Source organism: Dendrobates tinctorius, unplaced genomic scaffold (assembly GCF_039654945.1).
Source record: "Dendrobates tinctorius isolate UK_male_01 unplaced genomic scaffold, ASM3965494v1 ptg000045l, whole genome shotgun sequence".
Taxonomy (NCBI): domain Eukaryota; kingdom Metazoa; phylum Chordata; class Amphibia; order Anura; family Dendrobatidae; genus Dendrobates; species Dendrobates tinctorius.
In genome coordinates, this window is record NW_027361713.1 from 469442 (window position 1) to 485850 (window position 16409).

Consider the following 16409-nt stretch of genomic DNA (forward strand, 5'->3'; position numbering starts at 1 on the left):
AGCCAATCAGAGTGATCGTAGCCACTGAGGGGCTAAGCCTCACCCCCGTGGTGAAGTACAAAGGGCCCTGTCACTCTGGGTCAGGTGACCTTTCAGTGACCCCGGTTATCCGACCCGCAGGAGGGCAATTAATTTATGATGCCACATAGGCGTCACTGGTCAGATTGGCACAGCTTTTCATGACGCCTATGTGGCGTCATTGGTCGGGAAGAGGTTAATATAATTATCAATAATATCATAATTCTAGTATATCGATATTAATATTGAGTAGAATTAATTTCAGCCTATTGGTTCAGCCCTCCACAACTGTTAGGGTCTCTCTTGGGGCACATCGGAAAAATTAATTGCCCACCCCTTGTCTAGAGGGTTGTCCTGGTGTACATATGAGCAGCTATAGGATTTATGGTATGTTCTTTTTATACACCGCTCCGTAATATCACAAGTGATCTTACCTGCTTTGAGTCTTGAGTTTGAAAGGATCCCTGTCATGGGCCTGATGAATGATAAGAGACAAAGTGGCCGATGATAATTAAGTTCTGCATTTCTTGGAAGAGGCAACTGGGAAAATCTTTTTCCACAAGGAAATTGTATAAAATGCCTACAAAATGTTTCGATGGACACAAAAGATGTAGTTCTCTTGTAAATTACAGTGTTTCTTTCCTGCAGTTCCTCCTACATGTTTCTGCTGTAACTCAGCCATTAGTTCAATAATTCACTAGCCAGGAGACTTTGTGTTCATTCTCTGCGATGTTGTATTTAAAGGGTAACCATCGTTTTACCTTCTATTTCATAAATCAACAGGACACATGAAAACAAGCACCTTTATAAAGGGCCTGTCACACTAAGAGATATCGCTATCAATATCGCTAAAACTAGTGACGTTATAGCGATATTGCTAGCGATATCGCTGTGTCTGATACTTACCTACGACCCGCTCCCCCGCTGGTTATCGCTGATCGCGCGAGAACAGGCTGGACTGTTTCTCGTCGTCAGCTTCCTGCGGCGCTTCCTGTGGAGACACGAGCGTGGAGCCGGGCGGGAGGACGCAGGATCGCCTAGTGTGACAGGTAAGTAGCGACCCCCGTCCCCAGCGATGTCGCTGGTGAGATCTGCCTGTGTGGCAGCTCACTAGCGACCACTTAGCGATGCACCAGCGATCCTGACCGCGTCATATCGCTGGTCGGGATCGCTGGTACATCGCTAAGTGTGACAGTACCCTAAGAAAACCGTTTCTTTCTCCTCCTGCACTAATCCTTCTCAATTTCACGGTAAAATATGTATTCATTGCAGACAGATTGTTACATTACTGTACTGAAATAGAAGATAGCCGCTGTTGCCCACAGAGTTCATAAAAAGTGTTGTCCAGCAACAGTCACAGTTCTCCATACAACTTTATGAGCTCTGAGGACACTACCTGTGAACTGAAAATGTTGAGAATGAATGAGTTGTGGAGGAAGAGAAAGAAGCAGATTTCTCTGAAGATATATGACAATGTTCCTTTTTTTCACGTATACTGTACTATTGAGTTATCAAATTCATATTAACTGAGACTCTTTAACCACGAAAACAATTTATTTCAATTCTTTATTAATACATAGCTCTCCTGGTCTTGTCTTCTGGTTCCACATCCTTTATTAAAGTCAGGTAAAACTATTAAAACCATAAAATCAACATGCAGTACTACAAAAAGTCTCAGCTTAGCCATTGCCCAACACCTTTAAGGGGTTGTTCACTACTGAACAATCCCTGCTTAATCATTTCAGTACTATTCCAGCAGGTCATGTGACATTTTTTGTGTCAAGCAACCGCTGCAGCCAATCAAGTTACTGCTTATCGGCTGCAGCCTTTACTATTTTGTCAAAGCGGACATCTTCTCTTCTGAAACATTTATGAGCTGCAGCCAAAAAGTGGCCATTGACTGACTACAGGGGTCACGTGACTTGCGGGGAATAGCAGCGCTTACATAACTGGGATGGCACTGGCAGGGGAGACCGGTACAGATGGTATTTATTTACATTTCTAATATCAAATATGGCAAACAAGCATATCTATTATTTAGGACCAGTGTTCCTCCAAGGTTTCTTTAAATGGAAATTATGAACGTGCTTATTTTCTACCAATTGTTTTTTGGCCCACATTAGAGCCTGCTCTCTGGACTTTATGTTTTTTTTATAACGAGTCTCAGTGTTGAAGTTTGTTCATTTACATCAAGGACCTCTGCTTTTAGATTTACAAAATAATCAAATCTAGTGTAGCAAATATATATATCCTGGTACTGCTGTTCCAGCAAAGTATTAAAATGCAACTACCGCAAGTCTTAATGATATAAAGTACACAGATGTGGCAAGTGAGAAACGGTGGTGGAATTCTTCAATTTTTTTTATTTAACCTCTACATGTTCTACACAAATTTGCATTGACTCATGTAATCTTTTATAATATACCTACTCCAAAAACAATGGATCTCAAAAATAAATATTCCCTTAATTTTTTTACCTGTAGTTAAAGAGGTTGTCCACTACTAGGGCAACCCCTTCTCAATTTCAATGCTTGGCACCGATAAAATAAAAACACTGATACTCACCTCCCGCGCCGTTGCAGCAGTGTTGGCAATTTGTTCCCGCGGCTCTAGTGCGGTTGTTATGACACATGAGCCCGGCATCCAATCAGCGCTGGTATTACTATCCCCGCCTTACGACAAATGAAACCTCAAGAGGAAGCCAGAGGGCAGCCACAGCCCAGACTTCCTCTTGATGTTTGACTTGTCTGAAGCCGTGGACAGTGATGAAAACGTGGATTGGGTGCCAGGCTCACGTGTCATATCAACCACAAGAGAGCCCCGGGAATGAGAGTACAGACACCGTTGGAACGGCACCAGCACGGAAGGTGAGTATCAATGTTTTTATTTTATTGGTGCCAATAATGGAGATTGAGAAGGAGTTGTCCTTGTAGTAAACAGTCTCTTTAAAAATTTAATCTGGATTAGCCCCATGCAAGTGATGACTTGAAAACACGGTTATTACATACCTGGTAATGTGTTTTTTCATGAGACATGATGGCACCACGAGAGAGGGGATCCGCCCAGCGAGGACAGGAAACCTTCAAGATAAAAGGGGCGGCTCCTCTCTCCGCATCAGTTGTTTTACAGAGCACGAGAAGAACTCCGCAGGTTAGTGTACATATAAATAATACAACTTTAATACTGCTAAATTTCCGACACCCAGGGAGTGTATAATACTAATAATGCACCCAACTAATGACGTGATCAATAGGGCGGGAATATAAGGGTGCCGTCATGTCTCATGAAAAAACACATTACCAGGTATGTAATACCCGTGTTTTTCCATTCTACATGACGGCACCACGAGAGAGTTACAGAGATTTGTATTCTCTTTAGGGTGGGATCACTGCTTGTAACACTCTTCTCCCAAATGTGAGATCAGAGGTAGCAGATAGGTCTAATCTGTAATGTCTGAAAAAGGTAGATGGAGAGGACCAAGTGGCCGCCTTACAGATTTGGTCGATGGAGGCGTCCGCTCTCTCCACCCAGGACGTTGCCATGGCCCTCATGGAATGGGCTTTTAGGCCCTCTGGAACAGCCCTGCCTGCACTACTATATGCTAGTATGATGGCCTCTCTCACCCATCTAGCTATAGTTTGCTTAGAGGCTTTAAGGCCCTTCCTTGCCCCCTGATATGAAACAAACAGGGCCCTCTGTTTCCTCCAGGGTTTTGTCATCTCTAAATATTGTAGGATACATCTCCTAACATCTAAGCAATGTAGCCTCTCCTTCTTGTTACCGGTGTTAGGACAAAAGGATGGCAAGACTATTTCCTGAGCTCTGTGGAATTTCGACACTACCTTAGGGAGGTATGCTGGGTCTAATCTTAAGACAACTCTATCGTCCATAACCTGAGTGTATGGCGGGTCTGCTGACAGTGCGTGTAAGTCCCCCACCCTACGTGCCGATGTAAGTGCCACTAATAAGGCTGTTTTTAAAGTTAACACTTTATCGGATGTCACGTCTAGTGGTTCAAATGGACTTTCTGTTAGAGATGATAGGACTAAGTTTAGATCCCAGGGAGGAGGTTTAGGAGATGGGACAGAGCTAGCTCTAGTACAGGCCCGGATAAACCTGGCCACCCATCTATCATTTGCTAGGTCATAGTTGAATAATGCTGCAGGGCTGAAACGTGTACTTTGAGGGTGCTGACAGCTAAGCCCAAGTCTAAACCCCTTTGCAGAAACTCTAGCACTGCCCTCACCGGTACTTCTCCCTCCCGTATTGGGCCTGAGGTGGACAAAAATTTTCTCCATATTCTCCCGTATATTTTGGTAGTCACTGGCTTTCTGCTACTGATTAGGGTGGAAATTAACCTTTGTGAAAACCCTTTTTTCTCTAACAGTGACCTTTCAAATTCCAGGCTGTCAAATGCAACCTGGAGTTCGGAGGGTGATTGAAGGGACCCTGTGTTAGGAGGTCGTGGTCCTCTGGGAGTACCCATGGGTCAGTCACTGACATCACTCTTAGCCAGTAGAACCACGGCCTTTTTGGCCAAAAGGGAGCTATCATAATTACTCTGGCTCGGTCCTCCCTGATCTTCTTCAGGACTAATGGAATGAGGCATATCGGAGGGAAGGCGTACAGGAGACCTGATGTCCATTTTATCCTGAAGGCGTCTACCGCCAGTGGCATGTCTGCTGGACTTAGAGAGCAGAACTTTTGAACCTTTCTGTTGGTTTTTGAGGCGAAGAGATCTATTATGGGTTTCCCCCACATAAGCATAATCCGTTGAAAAATGGACTCTTTTAGGCACCATTCGCCTTGCTTCAACCGGTTCCTGCTCAGAAAGTCTGCCTTCAGGTTGTCCACACCTCGGATATGCAGGGCCGATAATGAGAGAAACTGACGTTCCGCTAGAGTCAGGATTCTTCCCGCTATTTTCATTAATGACCGAGAACGGGTGCCCCCCAGATGGTTCACATATGCTACTGCTGTACGATTGTCTGATAGGACTTTCACGTGATGTCCGGTCAGGTGGGTCAGTAAACCTTCCAGCGCCCTTTCGATGGCTAGCAGCTCCCACTCGTTTGAGGATAGATCTTTTTCGTCCTGAGCCCAAGGATCTTGAAGCCATAGGGTGTCTAGATGGGCTCCCCAGCCCCAAGGGCTGGCATCTGTCGTGACTACTCTGGAGGCTGTGTATGTCCAGGGCACTCCTCTTGGAGAGGACTCTATCTGTAACCACCACCTGAGTGACTGGAGTACAGGGTCCGGGATGGTGAGCTTTTGCTCTAACTGCCCCTGAAGCCTCAGATCGTTTTGTAACACACACCACTGAAGTTCCCTTGTGTGAAACTGAGCCCATTTTATTGCTGGTATGCAGGAAGTTAGGGATCCCAACACTGACATGGCTTTCCTCAGAGTCATTACTGGCTTTCTTAATGTTGTCCTGATTAGGTTTTTGATTTTTTCTTCTTTTTCCTCTGGGAGGCGACATTCCTGCACCACCGAGTCTATTGTTAGGCCCAAAAAATTCTGGATCATTGTTGGTTCCAATTTGGATTTTTTGAGGTTCAGTTGCCAACCCAGAGTCTGAAGTGTCTCCATCACTATCTTGACTTGTTCCTGACAGTGAGAGAAATCTCTCCCCACTATCAGGAAGTCGTCCAGATATGGTATTACCAGAGCATCTTTTTCCCTGAGATGTGCCGAGACCTCCGCAATTAATTTCGTGAAGACCCGGGGGGCTATTGCTACCCCAAAGGGCAGAGCCCTGTATTGAAAGTGATGCCACTGAGATTTTATCTGAACTGCCACCCTGAGATATTTGCGGTCTTGCTGCCGGATCGGGACATGATAGTAAGCATCCTTGAGATCCAGGACCGCCATGTAACACCGAGGAAAGAGGAGTTTCACTGCAGATCTTATGGTTTCCATCTTGAATGATGGGACTATCAAATATCTGTTGAGGCCTTTCAGATTTATAATTGTCCTCCAGGAATTGTCTGGTTTCTTTATTAGAAATAGGGGGGAGTAAAAGCCTTCCTTTTTTTCCTTTTCCGGAACTTCTTCCAGTACGAGTTTCTGTATGAGTGACAATACCTCCTCTTCCAGACTCTCTTGTCTTTCTTGAGAAGATTGCACTGGAGTCTGAATGAATTTTTGTGGTGGCCAATGGTGGAACTTTAATTCCAGACATGACCCTACTATCTGTCGGATCCAGGTGCTGGATGAGATTCTCTCCCAGGCTGGGAGGAAGTGAGAGAGCCTTCCCCCCACCTGAGAAGGACCGTCACTGGGAGGGTTTTTTGGCTTCCCTGGAGGGCTTGCCGAAATAGAAGCCTCTCCCTCCTCTGTATCGCCTGTCAGAATTGTTTTTGTCTCGATCTCTGAATTGTTGCTTTCTGAATTTTCGGCCCCTCTGAAAGGAGCGCCGAAACGCTTGAAATGGTTGTTTTGGAAAATTTTTCTTTGTATCACCCGCTTTTTCCAACACGTCATCCAATGCTGGTCCGAACAAAAAATTTCCCTCACATGGCAGAGAGCACAGTTTCATCTTTGCCTGAGTGTCCCCCGGTCAGCATTTTAGCCATACTGCACGCCGTCCTACATTGGTTAAGGCTGCTGACTTTGCTGCTAGTCTGGCCGAGTCTGCAGAAGCCTCTGCGAGAAAGTCTGCCGCCGCTCTAATAGCCGGTAATGCTTCCAGAATTGACTCTCTGGGAACTCCATGTTCTAGTTGATCCTCCAGTATATGTCTGCTGCTATCCTGTGCTGAGAGCAGTCACACCCGACCATGTAATGGTGTAGTGACGCCAGCCACTACCGGTTTAAATAGCAGCCCCCCGCTTCAAGCTGCTTAGCAGGAGCCACCTAATGAGAGCAGTCACCTTCAGCCTAAGAGGGAAGGTTATTCCTCTTTTTTTTTTTTTTTTTTTTTTTTTTTTTTAAATTGGACCGCCTGGTCCCCATACCCCGCTTGCGCCCTCTGTGCTCGCGCCCCACTACCTGTGTCCGCGCGCCCCCTAGTGACTGCGCACACCCTCCTGTGTCTCTGCTGTGCGCGCCACCTCTACATCCGGGTCGCCGCTTACCACTTCCGGTTTAGCGTCGGCTTCCTCCCAGCAAGGCCCCGCCATGCGCGCTACCAATGCGCACGTCCTTGCCGCCCTGGTGTGCTCAGCGGCGCGAACCCGGGTTTTCCGGTGAGCGCCTGGGCCCCATACCGGTCACCTGCGCTCTCCCTCTTACCTGAGGAGAAAGGATGGACGATCCACTATACCACCAACGTATACACCAGGTAAACCTTCCAGAGCCGAATTCTGCGGGGACTGGCGTCTGGTCTCAACAGGGCGGGTACACCAATGTGGCACCCCCGAGGAGCAATATCTTCGCCCAGGCACCGATGTGTCACATGGGCTGCATGGCCACCGTACGTCGACAGGGAGGGAACACGGAAAGTGGCCTCCATGGACGTCTTACGGGGTACATTTACATCTTGGAGGGTACACCGCCTGTGGTCTCCAAGGTATCCAGCTTCACCCGGGCATCTGCCCCATGGGCTGTGGCCATGTACTCGCTCAGGGGGGACATAGGAATATATGACCCCCGAGGCGACTACCGGCACCTGGTATCAGGTGTAGCAGACCGGTGCCTGCTATTTGATCACCCGACCCAGGCATCCTCTTCTTTCTTCCAATCATCAAGAGGTTTTCATCTTGAGGGTTTCCCATCGAGGACAGGAAACCAACTGATGCGGAGAGAGGAGCCGCCCCTTTTATCTTGAAGGTTTCCTGTCCTCGCTGGGCGGATCCCCTCTCTCGTGGTGCCGTCATGTAGAATGGAAAAAAGCTCTTAAATGCAGGTTGTAATGGCAAAACCTGGTACAAGACAGTAGAAATATTTTGTTCTGTTTATACGTGTTTACATAAGAGCTTGAATATACAACTCTAGAAGTTATGATTTCTGCAAACCTACAGAATCTCCAGCAAAACCTCATGATTCAACTTTCATTATGATTTCAGAAATTATGATTATTTATTAAAGGGAACCTGTCACCAGGTTTTTGCTAGGTAATCTGAGAGCACCATAATGTAGGAGCAGAGACCTGAGGGATGTGTCAATTACTAGGCTATTTCAATGCAATCAGTGTTCTATCATGTGGAGATTATTACTACAGGACAACTGGCCTTGTGCCTCCTAGTCCAATTAGTACTGAGCAGCTTTCTGTCGATGGGCATTGAACACAGAAGCCGCCAATAAGCAGTGTTGGTGGGCTTATATACAGCTCAACAGCTGAGCTCTGCAAGATCTGCAGCCGGAATACTGACTCTATCCTAACTGCTGCACCTAATAAAAACTAAGGGATACATTGATGGATCACAGTCTCTGTCCCTACAAAATGGCACTGTCAGTTTACAAAGCAAAAACATGCTGAAGGATTCCCTTTAATAGTTCTTGTATTCATTAAACCAAAACACAGATAAGTGTAAGAACTGGAGAAATCATGACAAACCACAGAGCAATAAACTAAATGTTATATCATCCATGTTAAAGTGCATAACTGATACAGCAAATTATTGATGAATAAATGCAATAATGCTAAAATATAAACATAAATAACAAACAGGATATACATATATATACAATGCAAGGTTTGTATATCCCTTGTTACATAACCATCTTATAATACAATGAGGTTTGTTTAAAATATAAATTCATCTATATTGAGTATTTGCATTCCCAAACAGCTCTCAGAAGTCTAAGTATCCAGCGAAACACAATGGTACATATCGTACATCACTACAGTGCATGATACATACATATCAACTGAAATAAATTCTGATTACAGGTTTAATGAGTATATTTGTAATTTATGTATGAATAATATATGTAAGTATGAACAACTTAAGATAACATTATTACTATGTAGAGTAGTAGATCTGTGTACAGCCCCAATACAAACATATTGTGCACGATCAGGCAGCCATTGCCAATGAAATTCCAAGATTGCTAGTCGAGCTATAAGTATAATCAACAATAGCACAAAAAATGAAAACAAGACAGGACATGCGCATGAAATAGTGACTGCACCTATAACAGGTATTTCACAAAAAGGTCCTTTTCAATACTTGATTAACAAATATGAAAAAGTAACAGAAAATAAAAAATACACACATCGTATCTCAGACAAAAGGGCTTCCCACAATTAGTGCCAGTAAAGCCAGGCTCATCAGAAAGAAATAAAGGCAGAAAAGAATGAGCTAGATGAGTTGCAGACATGTGACAACCAAATAAGATCAGGGCTACATAATAAATACAACAACCCAAACATTTAACATAGTAACATAGTTATCAAGGTTGAAGGAAGACTAAGTCCATCTAGTTCAACCCATATCCTATCCTAACTTGCCCTTTGTAGAAGACATGAGCAGACAAACCATAGCATTCTTCCGAGAGGAAGGCATGGGTAAGGAGTCCAAGGAGGATCACTGGCTTCATCACGGGTGTGATACAAGTGCTCACTAACAGATTTCTTACCCACATTTTCCACTTCGAGGGATGGTTTTGTCTGCCCATGTATTGTTCTTTGGGTTACTGTAGTATTAGTCAAGTAGCCCTAATCTGGTTATCTGCTCGTCACATGCCCAAAATCTCATCAGACAATTTTGTATTCTTACTTCACTTGTGATGTCCATTTGGAAGGATGGGCTTTATTGCAGCCCAATGTGGGTAGCTAATTATTCTGAGATTGTGGACAAGATCTAAAGGTAAATTCATTTTTTGTGATCTTCCTTAGATGGTGCAGTCACTATTTCATCCTTGTATCCTGTCTTACTTTTATTTTTGCAACCCCAATAAAAATTCATGCACAAGTACACCACTGCACCGATTACATTGAAATAAGGGTGGCTTTAATAAACCTATTCCAAAACAATATTGCTAAAACTTGGTGCATTGGAACAATAGAGCACAACATGGTGCAACCCATGAATTTAACAGAGCGAGGCTTTTAATTCTGCTAGCTGCTCCTTTCTTTGAACAGGCTTCTTTTGCTGTTTGATTGCACTGAAACATTTTCACACTAATACTGCGGGGGTACTATATTTAAAAAGGACCTTTCTCCATTATTTACACATGGAAATAAGATGAAAATGTGAATAAAACAAATATACCATTTTTTTATTTCTCATCTCTGTTGGGAGATGTTAGAATGCAAGGTGAATATGCTACTTTCCACCAAAACCAAGGGAACGTTAGCAGAGAGTCTTCCCTGGGGAAAGTTACTTTTTTCCCTGCAAGACGCTCAATTACAAGAAGAAAGCGTCAGATGAGAAGGAAAAATAAACTCCCCGAAGAAAGCATAGTAGCAGCTTTCTCTATGTTATCTGGTAAGACTAAGATGTCCAACCAGGTCACACGGATCTTACTGCCGGAACCTAGTAAAATGATTTTATTTCTAAAGTGAAAACATTGTACCACATACTAGCTAGCAGTACAGAGTTAAAAAAAAATCTGACAATACCAGGAACAATGTCAGATTAGTCACATGATGAATTACATGAATAAGAAAACTATTCTTTGGGAGCCAATATGGCTGGAGAACACATTCATCCGAGGTCATAGATTACATTCTATTTTATTAAAATATTATTTATGCTCCCCCCGCCCTTAAAAAAAAATATATCCTTCATCTGTAGGATTGACTATAACTGGCAAATGATCCTGATAGGATCCTGTCTTGATTGGAGTAGAGGTGTGCATGCTCAACCTTCACTCCATTGTCAATGGAACTGCTGTAGAACGAGCATGTGCCCTGCCTCTTCATTCAAAAAGCGGTGCTGTAACCCCGTTCTTCAGGTCCCAGAGCCATGATCTCAGTATCTCAGAGATTGTCAGTGACTGGACCACTAGCTACTTAGGAAATTATCCCCTTTTCACAGGTTAAGGGATAACTTGTTTTCTTGGCAAAAACCTTTTGATATATTTAAAAGCAATATCTTATATTTCACGGCCAATAAATTATTATTATTATTTATATAGCACCATTGATTCCATGGTGCTGTACATGAATGAGATTTCACTTTCTTTAAATTGTCATGTTACGATAAACTATAAAAACAAAGTGCACAGCATAAAGTAAAGGATGACTACAACAATTTGGGATGGCAATAAAACATTTACAAATGTACAATAAACTTTGAACACGTATGTACCAATAGACAACGCCATTGTTATAAAATTGTTAGAGAAATTGTTCTTTAAAACAGCAGACTAAGACTTACTTTCCTAGCCTTACATGTAAGAGAAAGAAACTGAAATAGTTAACTTGCAAATATTTGGTACATACATTATCCATACTTTACAATAAAGAGTAATAGTCTAAACCAAAATATTATTGTTTTTTTAATAAGAAAATATTGTACACATTATGTACATGTAGTATGAAGCGGCTCACTCATCTTCATTTGAGTTTTCTTGTGCAATACCTTCAGCCCTCTGCTCTGCTCGATCTGGGAATGAAAAAAAACACAGTTGTTATGGTGGGAATAATGTAGTACATTCCTTTGCTATGTTTTATCATTTACTGTTGTTGTTAAAGACCGCTGCTGTCTGGATTCTCCAGGACGGATGCTGCAGGTGGATATGGCGACTAGATGTCTGTGGCCTCACTCTAGCACTTGCATTGAGCGAGACTGGATACGTCTAGTCGGAATGTGGCTGGAAGTTAGCAACTGTATACTTGCGGTCACATGACTGCCCGCTCTTGGCACCAGAGAATCATCACAGTGAGCACACGACACATAGGATCCAAGTCAGTCACTCTAAGGCCAGACAACCCCTTTAAATACACAATATCAGTTGCTGGAGGCACTGTGTCTATGCAGAAAGGAAACACGATGGAAAAGACTGCATTGCACAAGATCAACCAGGAGCAGTGAAACTACAGCAGGCTGGATCCAATGGCTATTGAAGGTAAATAGAGTGTAAAGGGGAGTGCTTTCAGGGGTGACCTGGAAAATGGGGCATATTTAAACAAAAGTTATATTGGTACTCCGGAATAAATATGTGTACGTCATTATTACATCTACACTGTACATTATAAATCCACCATGTGATTTCCTTCAATAGGAGCTATAACTTGACCACTTACAGTCCTGAAAGTCCATCTTGATTTCAGCATGGATGGGGAGATCAGGAGATGGGGGTAGGAGAGTAGAAGTGGCTCATAAGTGAAGAACGAAGCAAGTTTTTCTGATAAGTTATATTACAAAGTTTCTTATGTACAATTGGGCAATATAAAGTTTGTTGAAATGATAATGACCATTTAATAAATCTTACCTGCTCTGATGTGGTTTAGTGAAGCTAACATTCGTAGCATGAAAGATGCAGGCACTGTAATGGTGTTTCGTGTTTCCTCCAACATTAATTCATTACGTGATATAACCTCGATATAAAAAAAATACAGCGACATAAATAACATAGTGAAAATGTTGGCATGTATTTTTAGGAAATACTCCCATTCTCCATAAAATGATTCCTCCTCCTCTTAGGGTATGTGCAGCATCCATCCAGCAGCAGTCAGATGTTACAGCATAGTGGATGGGACGGACATGTGGTGACTCTTCAGACCGCAGCTTGTCAATTTATCTCCGCAAGATAAAAGTCACCCATACAATGTATATATAGGATGCGATGATTCTGCACGGTTCAATGAACACGAGGATTCTCCTGCGTTCAATAACAGGCAGCACTTTGGACGCAGCGTACATGTGCTGCGTCCAAAGTGCTGCCAATTACTGACCGTGTGCACATACCCTTAAGGCCCCGTTACACACAATGATATTGAGAACGATATTGTTGCAATGTCACCAGTTTGGTGACGTTGCAGCGATGTCGGAACTACACTGTTGCGTGTGACACGTAGCAACGATCAGTTGGCTGATCGTTATTCGTTGCCTAATGGTCTGGGCCATAAATCCATCGTTGGTCTCCCGCTGGGCAGCACACATCGCTGCGTGTGACAGCGAGAGACCAACGATCAATGAGCTCCCAGCGCCATACAGCAGACGCTGGGAGCTGGTATCCAGGGTGAACAGCGGGTAACTAAGAGCCGCGTGGCGCTTAGTTACCCGCTGTTTACCCTGGATATACCAGCGTGCTCTCTGGTCCTGATCGGGTATCCAGGGTAAACAGTGGGTAACTAAGCTCCGCACGGTGCTTAGTTACCCGCTGTTTACCCTGGATACCAGTGTGCTCCGCTGGTCCTGATTGCTGGTGAGTCTGCCTATGTGACAGCTCACCAGCGATCAGCTATGTCCCAGCGATCCCATCCACGTCGGATCGTTGGTGGGATCGCTGGGTCATTGAAGCGTGTAACGGGGCCCTTAGACATTGATAACTGTGTGTTGCTAGTTTCTAGAGTCCCTTTTACAGTCTAATACAATACAATCAGAAGTGCAATCACCAGATTGCCCATTTTCTGGCAGAAATTCAACTCTTGAACATAGCCTAAAGAGGGAGCTTGGGGAAAAAGGTTATCTTAAAAGAGAGCCTTTTAGATTACGATTCTGGATGTGTGTCATTCACAGGGCTCTTAATTGAAAATAAAAAAATATTTCTTATGCTCAGTTGGAGTCAGTTTTTGTGGTCTTATTTATTTTTTGCCAAGAGTCAACTTATTTTTTACATCATAATATTCATTCAAGACTTTTTTTTTGCAGGACAAGCTGTAGTTTTGAATGACACCATTTATTTTTTCAAACATACAGTATATAAAAAGTAATTCAACTCTGTAGATGTGAGGGCCCTATTTTTTCCTTTTTTTTGTAGTACACTTCAGGGCAGTTGGTCCCCGCCAGGGCTCAGCGCCCTTATCCCATCCATCTTTTCCATACAACATCTTAATTGTGGGCTATTCATATTTTGGTACACCTTGAGGTGGTTGGATGGCTTTGGCGCCATTTGGTCAAAAAACGCCAAGTACCTTACGTTTTTAACATTGAGAGGATTATTGGCGTTTATGTATTCATTAATCGCAGTGTGCACCTGTATTATGTATGTATGTGTTCGTATATTGGCCACATAGCATATTTGTGCATTAATTTAATGCTAAAGGTGTGATATTTTATTTTATTTTTTGGCATCATTCATTTTACAATCTTATCTGGAAAACTGAATAAAAAAATCCAAGTGCAGTGAAATTGGGGAAAAAATAAATAATAATAGCAGTGATGGGGCTTTCAGGAGACCCTTGGCTGTCATATTAAGACTATAGGCATCCACAATATCATTGGTGAGATTGAAGGAAAAAGGATTTTGAAAAGTACACATATGTACAGTAAAACCATTACAGAGAATCTTTCAGCAGGATTTTGGTATATAATCTGAGGACAGCATGAGGTAGGGGCTGAGACCAAGATTTCATGGATGTGTCACTTATTAGGCAGAGTGCTGTTATTTCTATACAATTAATGTTTTATCACCAGGAGATTATAGCAATGGGCCACAGTGCACATAAGCCCTAGTCTGACCACACCTCCTCCTCTGATAAGCAGCTCAATGACAATAGACAAAGTACACAGAAAGCTGTGGTGTGGATGAGGTTACAGGTGATTTTAATTAGCAGGAGACTGCAAAGTAATGGGTCTAGCCCATTTCTACTCTCACTGAAAAGCTTGATGGAGGTGAGTTTCTTTGCGCTTTACATTTGGTGTGGTGCTGTGTGGCGGCGGCCCTTGTTTTTGTGGTTCTGTGCTGGTGGGATGGCGCGGTCTGGACTGGGATGATTTAGCAAATCCTGCTTTGAGCAGGGGGTTGGACCAGATGGCCCAGGAGGTCCTTTCCAACTCTACGATTCTATGATTCTATGTCATGGGGACTGTCCTGCAGCATGGTTGCTGTGGGACAAGTAGTAAAAAGTCCCTGCCGCTGCATTTCCACCCTTGCGGTGGTCAGTGTGCGGCAACACTCCGTGGGAGGGATGGGGACGCCTTTCATTTGGTGTTGGTGCTGTGTGTTGGCCATTGTTGCTTTTGTTGGTTTTGTGCTGGTGTAGTGGCGCGGTCTGGAGACCCTGGGCCGTCTGCTCTGCTGGTGCATTGCCGCTGTGGCGGTGGTTGGCGCACGCCTCCGCTCTGTTAGGGCGCTAGGACCCACTATGAGGTTTGCCATGACGTGGTGGTGGGCTTCATACAGTCTGGTCAGAATGTTATACAAAGAACCTCATGTTCAGTTATAGAAATTTTTGCCAGCGGCATTAGATCAAGTTATGATTTTTGAAGATGCGGTTCATGCTCTTTTTTTTGGCTAAACAAGATTTTGCTTGTTTACTGGTTTCAAGGGCATTTCCTCTTCAGCGCAAGGCAACATGACCTCTTCAAGTCTTTTAACTCCTTTACCCCCCCGAGGGTGGTTTGCACCTTATTGACCTATTGGCTAATTTTTACAATTCTAACCACTGTCCCTTTATGAGGTTAACTCTGGAACGCTTCAACAGATTCTTGGCAATTCTAGGACTGTTTTTTTCATGACATACTATACTTCACGTTAGTGGTAAAATTTCTTCGATATAACTTGCGTATATTTGTGTAAAAAAAAAAAAGAATTTTGGCAAAAATTTGGAAAATTTTGCAATTTTCAAACTTTGAATTTTTTATGCCCTTAAAAACAGAAATAGATCACACAAAATAGTTAATAAATAACATTTCCCATATGTCTACTTTACATCAGCACAATTTTGGAAACTTTTCTTTTTTGGGTTAGGAAATTATAAGGGATAAAAGTTGCCCAGCAATTTCTCATTTTTACAACAAAATTTACAAAACCATTTATTTTTAAGGGACCACCCCACATTTCAAGTCACTTTTAAGGGTCTATATGGCAGAGAATACCCAAAAGTGACACCATTCTAAAAACTGCACCTTTCAAGCTGATCAAAACCACATTTAAGAAGTATATTAACCCTTCAGGTGTTTCACAGGAGAAGAAGCAACGTGAAAGGAAAAAATTAACACTTAACTTTTTAGTCACAAAAATGATCTTTTAGCAACAATTTTTTAAAAGGAGAAAATGGACAGAAAAAGTTGTTGTACAATTTCTCCTCAATACGGCGATACCCCATATGTGGGGGAAAACCATTGTTTGGGCGCACGGCAGAACTCGGAAGGGAAAGGAGCTCTGTTTGACAATTTTAAACCAAAATTGGCTGGAATTGAGATCTGATGCCATGTCACGTTTGGAGAGCCCCTGATGTGCCTAAACAGTGGAAATCCCCCACATATGACCCCATTTTGGAAACTAGGCCCACCAAGGAATTTATCTACATGTGTGGTGAGTACTTTAAACCCCCAAGTGTTTCACTAAAGTTAATAACACCCGGGCGTGAAAATAAAAAATCATTTTTT

At 43.1% G+C, this 16409-nt stretch overlaps 1 protein-coding gene across 6 annotated transcripts in view; it reads right to left on the bottom strand.

Annotated features, from left to right (window-relative positions):
* DCAF6 (DDB1 and CUL4 associated factor 6) overlaps positions 1 to 16409 on the bottom strand; it is a 569725-nt gene that overhangs the window by 12264 nt on the left and 541052 nt on the right. For 5 of the 6 annotated variants that reach the window (XM_073575573.1, XM_073575569.1, XM_073575574.1 and 2 more), the window contains 2 exons: positions 12346 to 12451; positions 8703 to 11516 (listed from right to left, as the gene is read on the bottom strand). In XM_073575573.1, coding sequence (XP_073431674.1) covers positions 11458 to 11516; positions 12346 to 12451 — 165 coding nt within the window. In that variant the 3' untranslated portion in view covers positions 8703 to 11457. Of the gene's footprint in view, positions 1 to 8702; positions 11517 to 12345; positions 12452 to 16409 lie in introns of those variants that run through there. The other variant, XM_073575570.1, reaches the window with a different exon arrangement.